Source organism: Mauremys reevesii, linkage group 9, assembly GCF_016161935.1.
Source record: "Mauremys reevesii isolate NIE-2019 linkage group 9, ASM1616193v1, whole genome shotgun sequence".
NCBI lineage: Eukaryota > Metazoa > Chordata > Testudines > Geoemydidae > Mauremys > Mauremys reevesii.
In genome coordinates, this window is record NC_052631.1 from 29,253,993 (window position 1) to 29,271,913 (window position 17,921).

A 17,921-nucleotide genomic window follows, 5' to 3' on the forward strand; every position below is an offset into this window, starting at 1 on the left:
GAGCGGGGCTAAGGCAGGCTTCCTGGCTCCACATGGCTCCCAGAAATGGACAGCATGTCTGGCTCCTAGGCTTGGGTAGCGAGCGGAGCCCCTGTGGCTGCCCTGAGCACCAGCTCCACAGCTCCCATGGGCCGGGAACTGCGGCCAGTGGAAGCTGCGAGGATGGTGCCTCCGGGCATGGGCAGCGAACAGAGCTCCTCGGCCACTCTGCGTAAGAGCCAGACATGCCATCCGCTTCTGGGAGCTGACTAAGGTAAGCACTGCTTGGCTGGAGTCCACACCCCACACACCTTAACTCCCTCCCAGACCCCGCTGTTATGCTATACAAAGCACATGGGATCTTTTATAGAGGAAAAAGCAAATACGTTGCATTTATTGAAAATACAACAGCTAGCATATGCTTTTCAGTCACGCACACGCACATGTGCGTGCGCACACACACACTCCTACCAGTTGATGTTTACCAGTCTGTTGTAGCTCAAGTCAATCTAATGGCCAGTTAGATTGAACACGGGTGAGGAGCTGGGCTCTTGTCGGTCGCAATCTGATGCTCCTGGAGTGTGTCAAGACAAACCCAAAGCCCTATGGCAGAGCACCCTGTTATAGTCTTTTTTTTTTTTTCCTCTCTCTGTTGAAGTCTATGGATTTTGCTGTGTCAGTTTGTGACTGGGTTACTTCTTAATTGGTGTATCTTTTGATGTTAAGGTTCCAATACACCTCCTGAGAGGGTCATCCTGTCCTGGTTTAGATTTAATCAGTTGTCCTTAAGGGTGCCAGCCTTCACCTCAAGGTCATCAATCTGCCTTCTTCATTATGGATGCTCATTGATGGTGTCAAGTTGTCTCTTCACGCCTTCTTCCTTGACCATTTGGCTATAACAATGGCCTTCACACCTTATCTTTTCCTGATGCATGCATTCCTCATTCACACAATCTCTTACAGAAACCTCCAAAGGTATACAGACAACAGTATTTTATATTCAGCAGAATACATTGTAAATCAAGCCTTGCTAAATCTTATAACTAAAAGAATTCACATTGGGGCTTCAGGCCCTCAACATTCCTCTAATATCCTTAACATAGATGCAATACAAGATCCTGTCTCTTACTTACTAAAACCTTAAAACAAAGAAATGCATATTTAACTAGAGTGCCTAATTTGTAATACATATAGGAAACCATAGTAGACATTATAAATTATCCTAAAACAAAAGGGTGACCATAAGGATTGTTCTCAATTGTCATTCTTTTCTGCTATTCAAAAAGGGTGGCTGACAAGATAAAATCAAATCATATATTAATTCTCATAGTACAATTATAAAATTCTGCTCCTACACCGCACCGGTGAAAGTGAGTGAAGGTGGGGGAGGGTGAATGATGGATTGGGGGGGGGGGCGGGGCTCTAGGCAGGGGCAGGGCAAGAGTGTTTGGTTTTGTGCAATTAGAAATTTGGCAACTCTAGCCCAAGCTCCAGGACCCTCCCACTTTGTAATTAAATAACCCATTAACTTGAGCCCTGCAAGCCAAAGGTAGCTGTCATGGGCCAGCTGTGGGTATCTTATTGCAGTGTAGACATACCTTGGGAGAGCGGGTGTTTGTGTCTATGGCTGTGCCTTCCCTCCCCGGAGTCTTAGGCACTCTTCTTTCCCCACTCCTCTCTTGCTTACCAACCACTTTTGGCAGCTGTTTGTGCCTCTTTGATTTCCCAAAAACAGAAGGTACGGATCTAAAGAAATTACCGGTTATACGGCTGTACTTCTATTTTGGTTTTACACGGTCTCTAGAACCCCAGGGGTGGAACTGTATTTCTGTAGTTGTAAATCTTTAAAATTCTATGAGGTATGTGGCTCAGAGATCCATTATCCCTTTTCTACTTGGGGAGAGTACAAGCACCTCTGTGGCTATGGCTACACTTGCACTTCAAAGTGCTGCCGCGGCAGCGCTTTGAAGCGCTAAGTGTAGTCAAAGCGCCGGCGCTGAGACAGAGCTCTCCCAGTGCTGTCTGTACTCCACCTCCCTGTGGGGAATAACGTACAGCGCTGGGAGCCACGCTCCCAGCGCTGGGGCTTTGACCACACTGGCGCTTTGCAGTGCTGCAATTTGCAGCGCTGGAGAGGGTGTGTTTTCACACCCTGCTGCAGCGCTGCAAATTTGCAAGTGTGGCCAAGGCCTCAGTCAATAGGTCTACAAGGTCTGGATCTAAGAATTGAACCTCAGTCATCATGTGGTAGCGAACAGTATTCCGAGTCTTGGCTGCTCCTAAAACAATTCTGAAAGTGTCCACAAGCACTGGTGCAAATTAACTAGTAATCTGTGTCTTCATTCAATAAAAATAAAAACCATGTCAAAGATTGGCAAAAGTCTGGCTAGTCACACATTGTTTGGCAGGGGGCTTGGGCGGAGGACATTGTTACTTAAACTTGGCAGAACTGTTCCTGGCTTAGACCTTGTTGGCTAAACTTCAGCCCAAAGCAAACATTCTGAATTATAGTTCTGACTCCCGAAAACAAATCTTTATGATGGGAGCGTTGTCAGATCCTTGACTGTAGCGGCCTAGAAGTCAGTTATGCCAGGGAAATTAGATGATGATGTAAAACGTTCATTTGGACTCCTAATAGGTTACAAAGACCTTTGTATGCAACAACCTTGGCTTTCTTGACATGACTAGCAAAGTGTTTCTTTATTGGTAAAGTTATAATTTGCATTTAAAAATGAGCACATTTGCCTCTGGAGATACTGTGTCAGCCAAATGCTGAGTGTCTCAGCGGTTGTCTCTGTTTTATTTATGTAATTGTCAGAATGTCCTCTATAGTAGCACTCTGCTAAGTTTAGCAGAGCTCAACTCAGCTGGATTGAAGTTCCGGTCTTCATACTTCCTTTTATACTTCGCTATTGCGTTGGGCTATAGGATTGCATGTTTCCTGTGTACAAATTTCAAATGCTGCTTAAGTCTGTTGTGTAAAAAGGGGCCTGATACTCCCCTCTGGTGACAGACAAGGTGCAAATGACAGCTTGTATGTCAATGGAGGAATATTGCCAAAGAGTAAGTGGATAAGCAATGCTCATGAGGAGTCTCTTTGCTCCTTGCATGGATATCACTGGTCTTCTGCAGCTACCTTGGTTTCGTACATGTATGGATCTGGGGAGGGCACAGTCATGTTTGTTGTCAGAAATATTATTGTGCGTGTAAATTATGTGTGTTATTGGAAGTTTCCAGAAACAAGATAAGATCTATTTTAATTTCACCCATTTGTAACACTATGCCATGGGTGTCCTGTTTGTAGCAGTGTTCAAACCCAGACCCTCTAGATCTAAAAGCATAAGTCTCTACTGCTAAGCTAAAAGATCCCGCTCTGTTAGCACAAAGGCTGTATGAACTCTAGCATCCAGCTATTAGAGCAGAATATAGCCACACAGGGTGACCCTGAGTTACAAGCACATTATGTAGTCTTCTGGAGATGAAATGCCAAGTTTTAACATGAACTTTTTTTTAGCACTGTTTCTTCATTTTCCCTTCCCCCTCCTGCTTTTTAAGTGAGATGATAGTTTGTTAAAGGTACTGAACTGACAGACTTTAATATAATCTTCCCAACATTGCTTCATCAATGCATCCTAACCTTTATTTAGAGGGATCACCTTTGGGAGCCAGATGTTAAGTGCAGGATTCAATCCTTGATCTATGGCAGGGGTAGGCAACCTATGGCACAGGTGCTGAAGGCGGCACGTGAGCTGATTTTCAGTGGCACTCACACTGCCTGGGTCCTGGCCACTGGTCTGGGGGGGGTGTGCTGCAATTTAATTTTAAATGAAGCTTCTTAAACATTTTAAAAACCTTATTTACTTTACATACAGCAATAGTTTAGTTATATATTATAGACTTAGAGAAAGAGATCTTCTAAAAACGTTAACATGTATTACTGACACGCGAAACCTTAAATCGGAGTGAATAAGTGAAGACTCGGCACACCACTTCTGAAAGGTTGCCAACCCCTGATCTATGGCTTAGTCTTCCATCAGGGCATGAGATATGATGGATTTTGTGATGTGTAGAAATCTGCTAAGAAATGTACTGATGCTATTGCATTATGTGGTCTTTTATTTGTTAATTTGAGGTTTCAGAGGCATCACATCTTGGAATCAAAAGACACCTAGATTAAACTTACCTCTCCTGTTTCTGTTTATCACATATACTAGTTTTATGACTTCAACATGACTTCAGTAGAGTTACCTTGGGTTTATTCCAGTATAAGATCAGAATATGGCCCATTGCCTTTAAGGACTTGCTGTATCTGACTAAATTAGTGAATAAAGGTCCCTTTTAAATAAGACTAATTTTGCCTCTTATATTTTCGTAGCAGATTTCAAGGAATTTTTAATTGGAATTGACATTAGAAGGTAGATGTTTTGCAGGACTAATGTGTTAAAGCCACCAGGCTTTTTTTCTTTTTAAAATTGCTCAGAAATAGAACTAATGAGAAGTAGAATTGTCGAAGACATTGACATTAAAGATGAGTTGATAAGGAATTTAATGTGATGTGTGAATATATTGTTTTGTAAGTCTTTTTCTTTTACAGAGAGACCTGATTCTTCTCTCAGGGCAAGTCTACACTACAGTGTTACATCAGTGCAGCTGCAACACGTCTAGGGGCTTTTTCACACTTCTGAGCGAAGTAATATATATTAACTTAGGGCTTGGCTACACTTACAAATTTGCAGCGCTGCAGCAGGGTGTGAAAACGCACCCTCTCCAGCGCTGCAAATTGCGGTGCTGCAAAGCGCCAGTGTGGTCAAAGCCCCAGCGCTGGGAGCGCGGCTCCCAGCGCTGTACGTTATTCCCCACAGGGAGGTGGAGTATGGACAGCGCTGGGAGAGCTCTCTTTGACTACACTTAGCGCAGCGCTTTGAAGTGCTAAGTGTAGCTACAGCCTTAGGCTGTAGTTTAGACCTGCCCTCACTTAGGGCTTGGCTACACTTACAAGTTGCAGCGCTGGGAGTTACAGCGCTGCTCATGCAGCTGTGTAAGGGCCAGCGCTGGAGTGTGGCCACACTGACAGCTACCAGCGCTGCAGTGTGGTTACACTTGCAGCCTTCTTTCAGCTTGAGATTAGGAGTGTGGCATTGTGGGCCACACGCCATTGTGAGTGTCTTTCTGTTACTCTCTATCATCGCGATTTCTCTGGCAGCCCGAGGCCGATCTGCGGAGGACTCTGCTGATGTGTGTCACCAGCACAACACGCAGCAGTGTCGAGCCTTCCTTTCTCCCAAGTGAGTGTGAGGAGGTGATATGGGCTCGGAAACAAGCACTGAGTGGTGGATCACATCATCATGGAAGTCTGGGATGACGAGCAGCAGCTGCAGAACTTTTTATGAGAAAAGAAGCTTCTTTGGGACTGTGTGAACCAGTTTGGTGTGGGAAAGTCGACCGTGGGAATTGATGATGCAAGTTTGCAAGGCAAAATATCGCATCCTGCTAAGAAAGACCGTGACTCTGGGGAGCGGTGCAGGACATTGTGGGCTTTTGCACAAATGGGTTTCCCTTGGAGGGAGCGATAGATGGATGCATATTCCTATTCTGGCCCTGGCATCACTGGAAGGTGCATGATGCACGCATCTTTCGGAACAGTGCTGTGTTCAGAAGATGCAGGCAGGCTTTTTTCAGACAGGAAGATCAGATCAGGGGGGGGGATGAAATGCCTGATGATTCCTTGAGACCCCCATACCCCCGTTACCTGCCTTGGCTCCATGAAACCCTATACAGGGAAGCTTGACAGGAGCAAGGACTTCCCAACTACAGCTGCTGAGTGCAGTGAATGTGAGTGGAGTGTGGTATTTGTGAAGGGAAGGGTGAAAACATTCAGTGGCATGGACCACCGAGGTTTCAAGTCCTGGAGGCTGAATATGCACAGCAGAGAGCAGGGGGCTAAGGAGAGGCCCAGCACAGGGCTTCAAGGATAGGATGCCCTTGAGAAAAATTTGAGGCTGGCTGAAAGCCAACAGTAATGCTTGCACATGGGCATGTGATTACTGCTTACACTTATTCTATTATATCTAATAATAATAATATATTTGCAGTAGTGCCTCTTTCTTTTCTTTTTCTAGTCTAATTTCTATATCTAATAATAAGAACTGTTTTTTTTTTCAAAGATGTTTTATTGAAAAAAAAAAAAAAAAACAACACAACAGACACACACAACATTTCACACACAACAAAGGGGGGTTGGTGTGGGTTTGTGTGTGGGCTGGTTCTGGATTGCTGTTTCTGGATGTCTGCATAATGAATCCTGCATGAATGCACTGATCTAGGGGCATGCATATGCAATGTGATGGGGGGGGTAGGCAGAGGGTAAGTGGTGAGGGCAGGTGTTGGAGGCAGCTGGTGTGGGTAAGAGCCTGATGCTGGGGAGGTGGTTGAGCTGACATTTGGGGGCAGGCACACACTCCTCTGCTTGTCCTTCTGCAACTGCTGGCTGCTGCTGCGATTGGGTACTTTCCTCCTGGCTTGAAGAGAGCTCCTGCTGCATGCCCTCCAGAATCGTTCTTCCCCCCCCCCCCCAGCCTCCACACTCGTCTCTCTCTCCCCCCCGCCCTCCTCTCCTCCCTCTCCTGTCCAGCCTGCTCAGTGTCCTCGTTACCCTTACCTGTAACCTGTAACTGATTAACTGATTGCACTCCACCTGGCTGCAGCAACAGGAAGAAGGATTTTTTAAATTTCCCGGCATTTAAAGGCGGGTCACCTGAGGCAAGAGCAGCAGTAGAGTGCAAACTGATGTGGTGGCTGAAACAGGAATCTGGGATAGCTCTCCCTTCTGGCTGGACTTACTTGGGAATAAGTGAGCAGCAGCTCCAAGGAAGTCAGTGGAGCTATGCCAGTTCATGAGATTAGAATAAGGCCTATGAAGTTATATGAATTACATGAGTGGTTTTTTAGTAACTTGTTGGTTTGAAAGAAAAGGGAGCTGCTTTTTCAGTTGTGTGCTCATATAACTGTAATCTGATTAAAATTTTGCAGTGCCTCTCCTGACACAATAGACAGGATGACAGCACATTCTGTCTACTTTCTTCAGACAGATCCTAATTTTAAAAAACCCAAAACCTCAAAGGGTAACTATTGTGTAAACAGAGTCCAAGTCAAAGCACAGTAGCTGCAGTTGCTACTGTGTTTGCAAAAGAACTCTTTAAGAATCACATACACCTAACAACGTGTACCCTCGTGTGATCAATGGATTAGAGATGCTGAATGAGAGTATGTAACAACTCTTTAGCTGTAATATAAAAAATGCATGTTCAAACCAGGACAAATATACCAAAAGACAAAATATTCTTTTTGCAGATATTATTTATAGCCTCAGTTTGATATGACCCAGTTTGAGACACTAAATAATGTAATCAGTTTGTGGTTTCAATTAATATGAACCATCTTGTAGGTCCTCTTGAAAATCAGTGTCAATTGTTCTTCAGTTTGGCTGCTTACATTTCCCCATTTTATACAGTCCCAGGTTGTGATTATTTACATGCCAGCATGCTTGCTCATTTCCCCCATCTTGAATGAGTCTAGAAAAATGTACTGGACCATTATGGTGCTGTATAATGAATGTTGGGCTAAATGAACACAATGCAGATTGGACTGCATGCCCCAAATGTCTTTGCACAAAATGCTGATGGCTTTATACAAACTTCCATTATACCAAAAAACAACCCCCCTTAGTTAGTTATGCTAGATAACTTGTGCTTGTCGGAACATATGTTTGGTTTGAACATGTTGGTTTGAATTTTTTTCTGAGTCATTAAGTTGAATTGTATATTAAAAAAAAAAATCTGATCTAGCCAAGTCTTGGCACTTACATCATCTTGTCTAGTACAGATATTGAAATCCTTGACGTTAACATTCTGCAGGAGAGGGTAGATGTAAAATATGTCTGCTGCAAATGAAATTCTGCCAAGTCTTGTAAATCTGTAGCCAGTTCTTTAGGGGTCGTATAGGATTAACTTGGCCTTGTAACACAGTCTAGTATGATCACATTTTCCAGTGCATTTTACTTCTTTTAAGTGCTATATTTTTACATTCATATATAATTTACTCTCATTTCACAGGGGAAAAAACCCTACCCTTTTCTCTTCAGTTTTGTTTTAGCTGTGGTCCAGGATTTACTCTTATTCATTCTATATTGACTCCTGTATAACCACTTTAGATTGGATGGCCTTTAAAACAAACAGGTTTTTAGTCATATAGAAGTGTTATTTCACATTTTGTACCTGGTTGTAGGTCAGTACCTCTGTGGACACTTTGCATTGATGTCCTATTGTGAGATTAATCCATACATTTTAAAACGCAGGGACTGTATTTTTACAAAAGTCTGCTGAAATATTTTTAAGTTGAAATGCTTGAAAAATTAAAAAATATTTGGATAAGCACCCTAAAGCTTGGATGTTTATGTAAACCTCTCTAGTATATAAACTTGGGCTGTAAATCTCAAATAGATTTTTTTTTTCTTGTCACACTTCAAGTATTTCCAGTTTTCACTTTGGCTGGAGATATCAGAGCCACCTCTCCTGCACGATTTTTGGTACTTTTGATCAAGATGTTCAAGGACCAGAGGAGTAGGAAATAATTCTCCTTTTTCTAACCTCCAGAAGTTTTTGTCCACTCAGTTATTAGTTTATCTGTACAGCTTCACTGATCTCTATTAAATGCTACTGTTTACTTAGAATAGCATGCACATTTCTATAGGCTCTTTGATCCAAAAGAATTTCCAAATACTTTAAATTAAAATTATTGACACCACTTCACCACTGAAATAAAACCACACAAGGGAGGGAAGGCAGCAGCTAGGCAGACAGCCAGGGCAAGGCATTGCACAACAGGAATCAGAGGTGTAATTTTGATTCCCTATTTCTATGGATCTTAAAGCCAATCCCTGTAGTCTAGTGGGGTTGAATTAAAAGGAAACACTTTCCTTCATGAACACTCTAGGTTAAAACTCCACTTTCCTTCCATGTGGTTAGAGAATCATGTTGTTTTCTTGGGCCCTGTTCTGTTCCTAGTTCTCCTTTTCCTGTTTTTACTAGCTCTCACCCAGTGATCAAAGGAATAGGTGAAGGAGCAATGAAATAGTGATAGCTCAATTGGTTTGCTGAAGCTCACTGATCCCAGGGAACAGTAACTAGTGATGTGCATCCCACAAGGCAAGTGACGGAAATGGTTAAGCAGTATATTTACTACCTCATGGTTTATTTATTCTATTGTTGCCAAACAAAACAAAATGCCAACTGGAAGGTGACCAATAAAATACACAGATGTTGAAGACCTGTGTCTTTAGGGGATGATCAGTCTGTCCTGGAGCTAGCTGCTTTCATAGTAGGGGTGTTACAGTTTCTGCCTAGAACAGATGTTGCAGCACTGCTGAAGATAAGACTGCTGAAGATAAGACTTTTTCTTGGGGAAGTGAAGCAATGTGAACTCAGTCTGGGGGAGATCATTTTGAATTTTTGGATGGGTTGATCTCTCAAGCTCTGTTTAGAAAACAGCTGTGGCTTGAACCAAACTAGAGAACTGGCGGACTGACCAGTCTGGCTAGAAAGTTAAAGTTGGGATAGGGTTCCTGCATGATTAGGTACCCATAACTGAGTGTGGACTTTTATTGCATAGCCGTGGTACTGAGGCCATGGTACAGAGCACTGCTCAACAGTTGAGTCAGGACAATGCCAAGCTCTTTTGGAGCTTCATAGTTTCATCGGAGCCCTTCAAGATAGCAACTTCTCGGTCAAAAGCAAAGGCGCTGACAAGAAAGTTTGTACTGTCATTTTGCTGGCATGCCACTGAAAGTACAAAGTAGGCAACAAGGTGGCATACAAACCTCAGAAATGAAATAAGAATAAACAGCTTTTCTCTTTGACACCATCTTTTAAAGGCAAAAAAATTTAATCAGTCACAGGAGTGCAGGCTTCCAGGGGACTCTACTCCCAGCAGTGTGTTTCTAGAACTGTAAAAATGTTAACCTATAAATGGAGTCTCTTAGCCCGTGTGCCTGCCAACTGCATTTAAAGAATTTGGTAAGTTGGATCTGGTACAAAATTCTGTAGTGCATTGCTGCCGTGTGGTAATCAGACATAGGATTAGTTCAATTCAGACTAGAAATGTATTGCATCATTTTTTTTAAAGAGCCCTTCCTGTCTCAGTTATATTAACTTCTTTTTCGTTAAGATTCCATTTGTTTGTGTCTGAGGGCTTTGCTACACTTGCAGATGTGCAGCGCTGGGAGTTACAGCTGTGTAGGGAAAGCGCTGGTGTGTGGCTACACTCACAGCTGCCAGTGCTGCAGTGTGGCCACATTTGCAGCATTTGCAGTGCTGTTGGGAGTGGTGCATTATGGGCAGCTATCCCAGCATTCAAGTGGCTGCAACGTGCTTTTCAAAAGAGGGGGGTGGGGTGGAGTGTGACAGGGAGTGGGGGAGAGAGAGAGAGTGGATTTTTGGAACTGACACTGTGTGTCAGCTCCCTGCCTTGCAAAGCCTGCCTTGCAAATTCTGTGTCAGCTCCCTGCCTTGCAAAATTTGACCATTTCCTCGACCCCTCATTCACTCTTAACTGCAAATAGCCTGCAGACCAGATAAGCAGCTGCTCCAATGGACTCCCTTTCTCCCCCTCCCCTTCCCCCCCCCCGCTGTTTCTCTCCTCAAGCAAACACTAGCTGTAGACATTCATCCCCCTGCCTGCCTCATTCACAGCAAACAAGAGCTGTGTTTGTTTTTTAGATAAGCAGCTCCTGGAGCCCCAAGTTCACAACAAAACAAAGAGAGGCATCATAACAAAACAAAGAGAGTAATTTAGTTAAAAGCATTCTGGGATATCTCCTAATACCCTGGAGGCCAATAACAGCGCTGGTGTGTGGCCACACTTGACGAGCAGCGCTGCATCACCAGCGCTGCACTCGTTATACCCCAAGCAGACACAGGTGTACAGCCAGCACTGCAGCCAGGGAGTTGCAGCGCTGGATGTGCCTTGCAGGTGTGGACAGTTACTAAGTTGCAGCGCTGTAAAGCCTCCACCAGCGCTGCAACTCTCCAGTGTAGCCAAGCCCTGAGATATATTCTCCTTTTTTCATTGCGGCATATGGAAGAACACAGGGTATTCATCTGAAGTCATTGGTTCCTCATTTGAAGTTATAATCCTGTAATGTGACATCCTCTCCATTTTTTTTCTAAATCAGACACACACAGGGGCACAAGTACTTTAGTAACTCCACAGTGTTGCTCAGTGTGGACTATGAAAGCTAATATGCATTCAAATCTGATGGTCAGCCTCTTTGTCATAAACTGTGGCTTTGTGATACAAAGTTGTTGATCTTATCTCTTTTTTGCCCCCACCAGATAAACTATTAGTTCTTACTGTAGCAACTAAAGAAACAGATGGCTTTCACCGCTTCATGCAAACTGCAAAGCACTTCAACTATACAGTGAAGGTACTGTATGCTCTGTCACTCATGCTGAATACTGGACATAGTTTTATAGCCTTAACTCAGAAATGAAATAGTCTTAACACAAAAACAATGTGTCATGATTTATGCTGCCATAAGGTAAAACAGTTATGGAACCTAGCAATGGAGACGACCTATTAGGTCATCTGTTCCTTGCAGGATAGGTTTCCCATTATACGTTTGCTAGTGTTTTGTCTAGTCTGTTTCTAAATTTGCCAGGGAATGGGGTTTCTTCCACTGACCTTGAGAAATTATTCCACAGATTCATAGATTTCACAGTTGGGAAGACCTTTCTGAAGGTATAAGTTTTCTTTCTTAATTTAATTCTGTTACTACCATATTTGTTATTACTCCTAGCTATTTTGCTGTTACACCTTTTTAGTCTAAGCATGCCACTCCTCCCTCAGTATTCGCACCCTTCAAGTGTTTGTAGATTATCATGTCACACCATAGTCGTTGCTTAGCAAAGCTATATTTATTTGACTACCTCATCATCCCTCCTGCAGCAAAAACTGATGGTAGCTTTGCTGACAGATCTCATGCGGCTGAAGATGCCTTCAGGGCCCCATACCTCTTAAATGGGTCCTACTGTTGGGGGTGGGGGCATGGAAACCTAATAAATCCCTTATCTGTGTTACATTTCCCAGGGAATCTCTGTAGAGCTGTGGGGACAATACAAATCTTCCCAATCTTCCCTTATCACTCTTTCACCACTTTTGCTCACCCAATCCTCTTGCTGGCCTACTCTGTCCTGCTATTTCTGGGCAGAATGAAGGGATCTGTATCCTGAAGCTGCCTCCTGCATGCAAATCTCACAGGAGCATCATCAGTCCCCTCCTCCCCCTGCCTTGTTTTTTAAACTTTTCCTTAAGACAAAACCAAGGGATTGAAATGAATCTATGGTAAAACATTATCCATGCTTATCACACTATGGAAACTATAAATCAAAAGAGACCAATTAATGACTGTTGGCCCATTGATTTCTCTTTTAGAAATAAGTTGAAATGCTGCGGTCTGTTTACTTCAACCATCAAGTCCTGAAAAAGTACAGGAGGAAAAATCATCTTTCCTAACTGAAAAATAATATATTAAAAATCCTAGGAAACTACCTTTGGAGAGTGCCATTTGCTTGTAATTTTGCTGATTGTTCTATAGCACCTATATTGCTGTAATCCCTCTGATATTTAGTAGTTCAAGAAAAATAATAATCTTGTGTTTTTACGTGCATATTGCTGATATGATTCCCTACAATACTTGGTAAGGATGGAATTCTGTTTTAGTTGATTTAATTGCCTATCATACATTGAGGAATCATCCTAAAATTCTAGTGTTAGAAAGTGGCCTCAGGCATTAAAAACAACTAAATGTTTATAGTATCAGAGGGGTAGCCGTGTTAGTCTGGATCTGTAAAAGCAACAAAGAATCCTGTGGCACCTTATAGACTAACAGACGTTCTGCAGCATGAGCTTTCGTGGGTGAATACCCACTTCTTCAGATGCAAGATGTTTATAGTTTCCATTGTCATGTCTCTTCTATGCTCTTTCACCCCGCTTTCCCTCCAAATACTGTAGCAATGTTTAAAGGTCATGTAGTGAATGATTGATTGTTTTAATACACAATTTAGAGGAATATTACCGTCCTAAGTGAGACAGATATAAGATGTAGTGGAAAGTAATTTTTCGGTTCTTGTTTGGTTAGGAAATGTCTCCTATTTCTGAAATGATGTCATTGTGCTCAGTTCTACTTGAGACATGGAAAACTTACAATGCTTGACATGCTGTCTCACTGCACTTTACAGTGCTATAATATCCACTAGTTAAAGTGTTTGCTTGTTTGCCTTTTCTTTGACATCCGTTTTTTAATGAGATTATATTAAAAATTACCCTCTGGGTACAAGCGAAAAAATGTACTTTCTCCCTGTTTCCAGGTTCTTGGTAAAGGTGAAGAGTGGAAAGGAGGAAAGTTAATTAACTCTATTGGTGGAGGACAGAAAGTGCGATTGCTGAAAGAAGGAATAGAAAGCTATGCTGATCAAGAGGACTTGGTTGTAATGTTTATTGAATGGTAAGCAAATTCTGCTTGTTGCTTTCATGCCCTACTCTGTATAGGATGCTAATAAAGCTCTTGTGGCATGCTGATATTTTCTCTTGCTTTAGTTTTTATCTGAGAAAGTTAGCTTCGAGTTTTCCATTCATAAAAATATTATGCAATTGGAGCAGATTTTTTTCAGATTTTTTTTTGTCAGATTTACAGATGTAAAAATTGTTTTGGAGCCATGGCTCTGCTTTACTATGAACAATGTTATTGCATGAACAAGCTGTGAAACGCATTGACTGACTAGACATTTGGTTATTAGTTTACTTTTTCCCATGAAAAAGCAACTGTCTTGTTGCTGTTATAACAGAAAGTGATTGTGATGATGGAAATGGTGTTGTGCGGAAGTGGTAAAAGCTTCAAACTGAAGTGGTGGCTAGTAGACCGCTGGGGCATAATTCTCAGAAACGCTAAAGCCCCTTTATGTTGGTCTGGCAGTTTAAAGGGGGTCTTAAACAGGCTGGAAATGCTCCCTGAAAATATCTCCTGTGTGAGGAGTCTCCCCACCTGCTGTAGTAAAGGCCCCCTCACCAGCCATGATTCTACTGCCTATGAGGAGAGGACAGCCCCAGAGCAGGGATGTAACATGCTGCAGCACATTGAACTACAGCTGTTTTCTGCTTCCCAGGGCCCATAGCAAAGTCTAAGTTAGAGCAGCCTCCCTGAGGGCCAGGTAGGTCCCTCTCAGGCCAGAATACAAGGAGCACAAAGGTGACTTGAAGCCATCTTTCCCTATATTTCCCCCCTCCCCCAATCCCTCCTGTTCCTTCCCTAAGGACAGGATTGATGTAACTGAGAATCTGGTCCATGGAAGTCTACAGAAGCTTCCCTGTCAACTTCAATCAGAGCCAGGTCAAACCTTTAAAGCAGTTGCTTTGGTGGATGCAATGAGAGTGAATCACAAAGTAGGGAATTGTAGAAATGCTTCAGTTTGCGCACTCTGAGAAGCTGTGTGAGCTGAGTAACATCTGCTGCTTTTATTATTGACAGTGATCTGATACAGACTTGTCAGTTTGGAATAAAATTTTTGGCAGACATACTACAATTCTTTTTCTTTTCATCTTTAAAACCACTCAATCGGTCATTTACACACATTGTCATTCTAAACAAGACCACAGTGCAATGGCCTCTTGGGTTTACACCAGGTTAATTTCTCTTTCATTTTAGTACAACTTCTGTGCAATTTTGGATTTCCTTCAAAGTTTCAAAGTTTAGGAGTGTGTTTGCAAGTTAAACAGATATGTTGGGGCTAGGTTACTAAAGTTCGTATGTGAGAGAGTGATCTCCCTGCATTACCTTATTTATTCAAAGTTTCCCATGCTTTTCTGTCTACATTATGAGTTAGGGCAGCTGTTCAACTGGATTGTCAACCTTACAGTCATGTTTTATGACTTGACTTACATTCTCTCATTTTTTTCTTTGTGATATGCAAGAAGTAGTTAGAAATGGAAAGCACAAATCAGTTTATCCACTTTATGAATAACATTTGTAATAGAACTGACATAGGGGGACTAAATATTTTCACTCTCCTACATTTAGTTTGCGTTTAGAGTGATGTATGATTGGTAGGATAAGCAACCCATTCAGATATTAAATTGCTGCTTACAGACACTTTCTTTCATATTTAACCTTATTACCAATTTACTGCATTTTGATAAATGTAATGCATCTTGAGAGCAGTTTGTTTTTAATTCTTTAAAAGGAGTTACTCATTTTATCAAACCCAAATAAGGTTAACTTAGTTTGCTCTATTGGCCAAGTACTAGTGAAACTTATTTTAAAATAATTTTTAATTTTGAAGATATCTTTACTTAGGGGGTGTGTGTGTGTGTGGTGAAATCGCTTTCAAATTTTTATACTGATTGTAGAGGGATTCCCCCTCCCCCCCCCCAACATTTTACATTTCTTGAGTTAAATTCTGTCCTTTTTGCTTTTGCCCTCTCCCTAAGTGGGTGTAAAAGTCACAAGGTCTTAATCCTATAATTTGAGTAGTAAAGTCTCATACTGCTAATTCTGAGTCCCAGGTTCAAATCCCACTGTTGCTCATGCAAGGTCAGTTAGATACACTGAACTACTGGTGCAGTCACATCATTTCACATAGGGACAAGTTCATTTTTCTAGCATAGAAATGGGCTGTGGTGTTAATCTAAGCTATGGCTCACCACCTGTGTAGAATTGAGAAGGAATTTTTCCCATGCTGCAAGATACTTTTTTCTGTTTTGCTTTCCTTGAAGTAACAGGCAGGCATGGCATGGTAACGAATGATAGTCATTGATAAGATTTAGTTACATTAATGTCCAAATGCTGCAGGAAAGTAGGGTAGTGTTTGCTTACTCCAACCCTGAGCAATGGGCCAGGAGCCAATGCGGACTCAGACAGGGGTATTGGGCATCTAAATTGTGCACATGTTCACTCATCCGTTATCAGTATTTTTTGCACTTCTCTCCATGAAAGAGGAGCATTAGAAGGATGGTTAATCCCTAATGCTGGCATTTGTTTGGATCAGAAGTGAAGCTGCCTTGTAGGATAAGAGAGCCATCTCAGCTGGTGGAAATTGGAGCTCTGCAATGGATTGGTGTTGCTGACTAACAGCTGTGGCGGTGTTGTTTAAAGGTCACTGTTAATAAAGTTCAGTCGCACTGACTAATAAAGCTTCAGCTTGTTTTTTAGAGCCATAAACACCTGTGTGGGTTATTCTTTCACTTGCTGAGTCCTGGACAGCGTATCCATTTCACAAATAGTTAGTGCAGGGCATTACACTAATCTTCTGGGGATGAGGGAGGAGTAGTGCCACCTTTTGATAAACCTGTTATTGCAGAAGTAAATTTGCTTAGGAAGCAGTGCTCTGGAGACGCATCCGGTTCCTGTCCTCAGCTGGAAGATGCTACAGTAGATCCATTTGATCAAAGTGGAAAAGTGCAGCCTGCCATAAAACTACTGGGCTAAAGCCTTTGACCAATCCCCGTTTTTCTTCTCCCCATCAGCCTATTCCCTCTGTCTTGCTGTATCCTAGCTCTGAGTCAGGCTTCACCAATTTGAATGGGAAGAGGAGGGAAGGCTGTATCTGGGCAAAGGCAGATAATTTCTGTAAGGCTGGGGAGACTCCAAGGATACTTATTTCTTTTAATTAAACCTGGTGCCAGAGGGCAAACCAGTTTTCATAAACCTGCTTACTTATATATATGTTACGTAACACACTTCCTTTCCTTGGGGTGCCTATTTACCAGTTACTCTGCATTGTGCTGCAGAGCCCTCCTCCTCTTTCTGCTTCCAAACTAGTGGTGGCAGACCTGACCAACCCAGCCAAGCCAAATGGATATGATTAAACTTTTTTTTGAAAGGCTCTTTAGACAATTGGAAAACTGGAATGAGTGTTGAGAAGTTCTGTGAAATGTAAAGATACTTGGATGTGAAGCACTTTATTTTAGCATCATAAATTTAAATCCTTTTAGAAAAGTCTGTAAAGCAGCACCCTTATTCCTGTTGAGCAGTACTTACTCTGTAAGTAGGTCCCCTTCACTTCACAGGGCTACTCTTAGAGTAGTACTCAGTGGATGGATTCTTCTTTAGCTTGTTCCTGCATTTGAGGGAGGGAAGAAGCTTTCAGGCAGAGACCTGGGGGGGGGGGAGGTGAAGGGGATTGACCTTTTACAGCGTGGGGCATGGATCACTTGCTGGTTTGAACTAGAGTAAATGGTGGATTCTCTGTAACATGAAGGCTTTAAATTATGATTTGAGGAATTCATTAATGCAGCCAGAGGTTAGAAGTCTGTTACAGGAGTGGGTGGGTGAGGTTCTGTGGCCTGCTTTGTGCAGGAAGTTAGACTAGATGATCCTGATGGTCCCTTCTGGCGTTACTCTGAGTCGTTGATTCCTTTTGCAGGGGCCTACTCAGCCTCTGCTGCCTGCCCCAACCCATGTAAATTAGAATGACTTTCAGGCTGCTCTGACACTCTGCGTCCCGTGGTTGCTGGGAAGCAAAGAATAGCTGTTGCGCAGTGCGCTCTGGCATGCCTGCTTCCCTCATGTGTGTGCTTATGCCTTTTGGAGTTAAATGCAGCAAGAAATTGCACCTGCTTGAAGAGAAAGGGACACCAAAGATACCACTTTCAGAAAAATGAGTTTCCTTCCAAATTACTCATTTGTCTTCAGAATAATATGAGGCAAGGATTTTTTCCCCGTGACTCCAAAAAATGGTTACTGTATCCTCATCCTGGCAGATAGATTAAGATTGGATTTTGAAGTCTCTCTTCCTTCCTCTCTTCCCCCATAGGAAATAAGCTGGAAAGTATGCAGCTATGCCAAGTCTCTCAGTTTTGGAATAAGGCATCTTTTTGGCCAAGGGACTAAACTC

At 42.5% G+C, this 17,921-nt stretch overlaps 1 protein-coding gene across 2 annotated transcripts in view; it reads left to right on the forward strand.

Moving 5' to 3' along the window:
• The window catches only part of PLOD2 (procollagen-lysine,2-oxoglutarate 5-dioxygenase 2), an 81,480-nt gene that overhangs the window by 14,980 nt on the left and 48,579 nt on the right, over positions 1-17,921 (forward strand). For both annotated transcript variants that reach the window (XM_039489430.1, XM_039489431.1), the window contains exons 2-3: positions 11,367-11,458; positions 13,401-13,537. In XM_039489430.1, the coding sequence (XP_039345364.1) occupies positions 11,367-11,458; positions 13,401-13,537 (229 nt within the window). The remainder of the gene's footprint in view (positions 1-11,366; positions 11,459-13,400; positions 13,538-17,921) is intronic.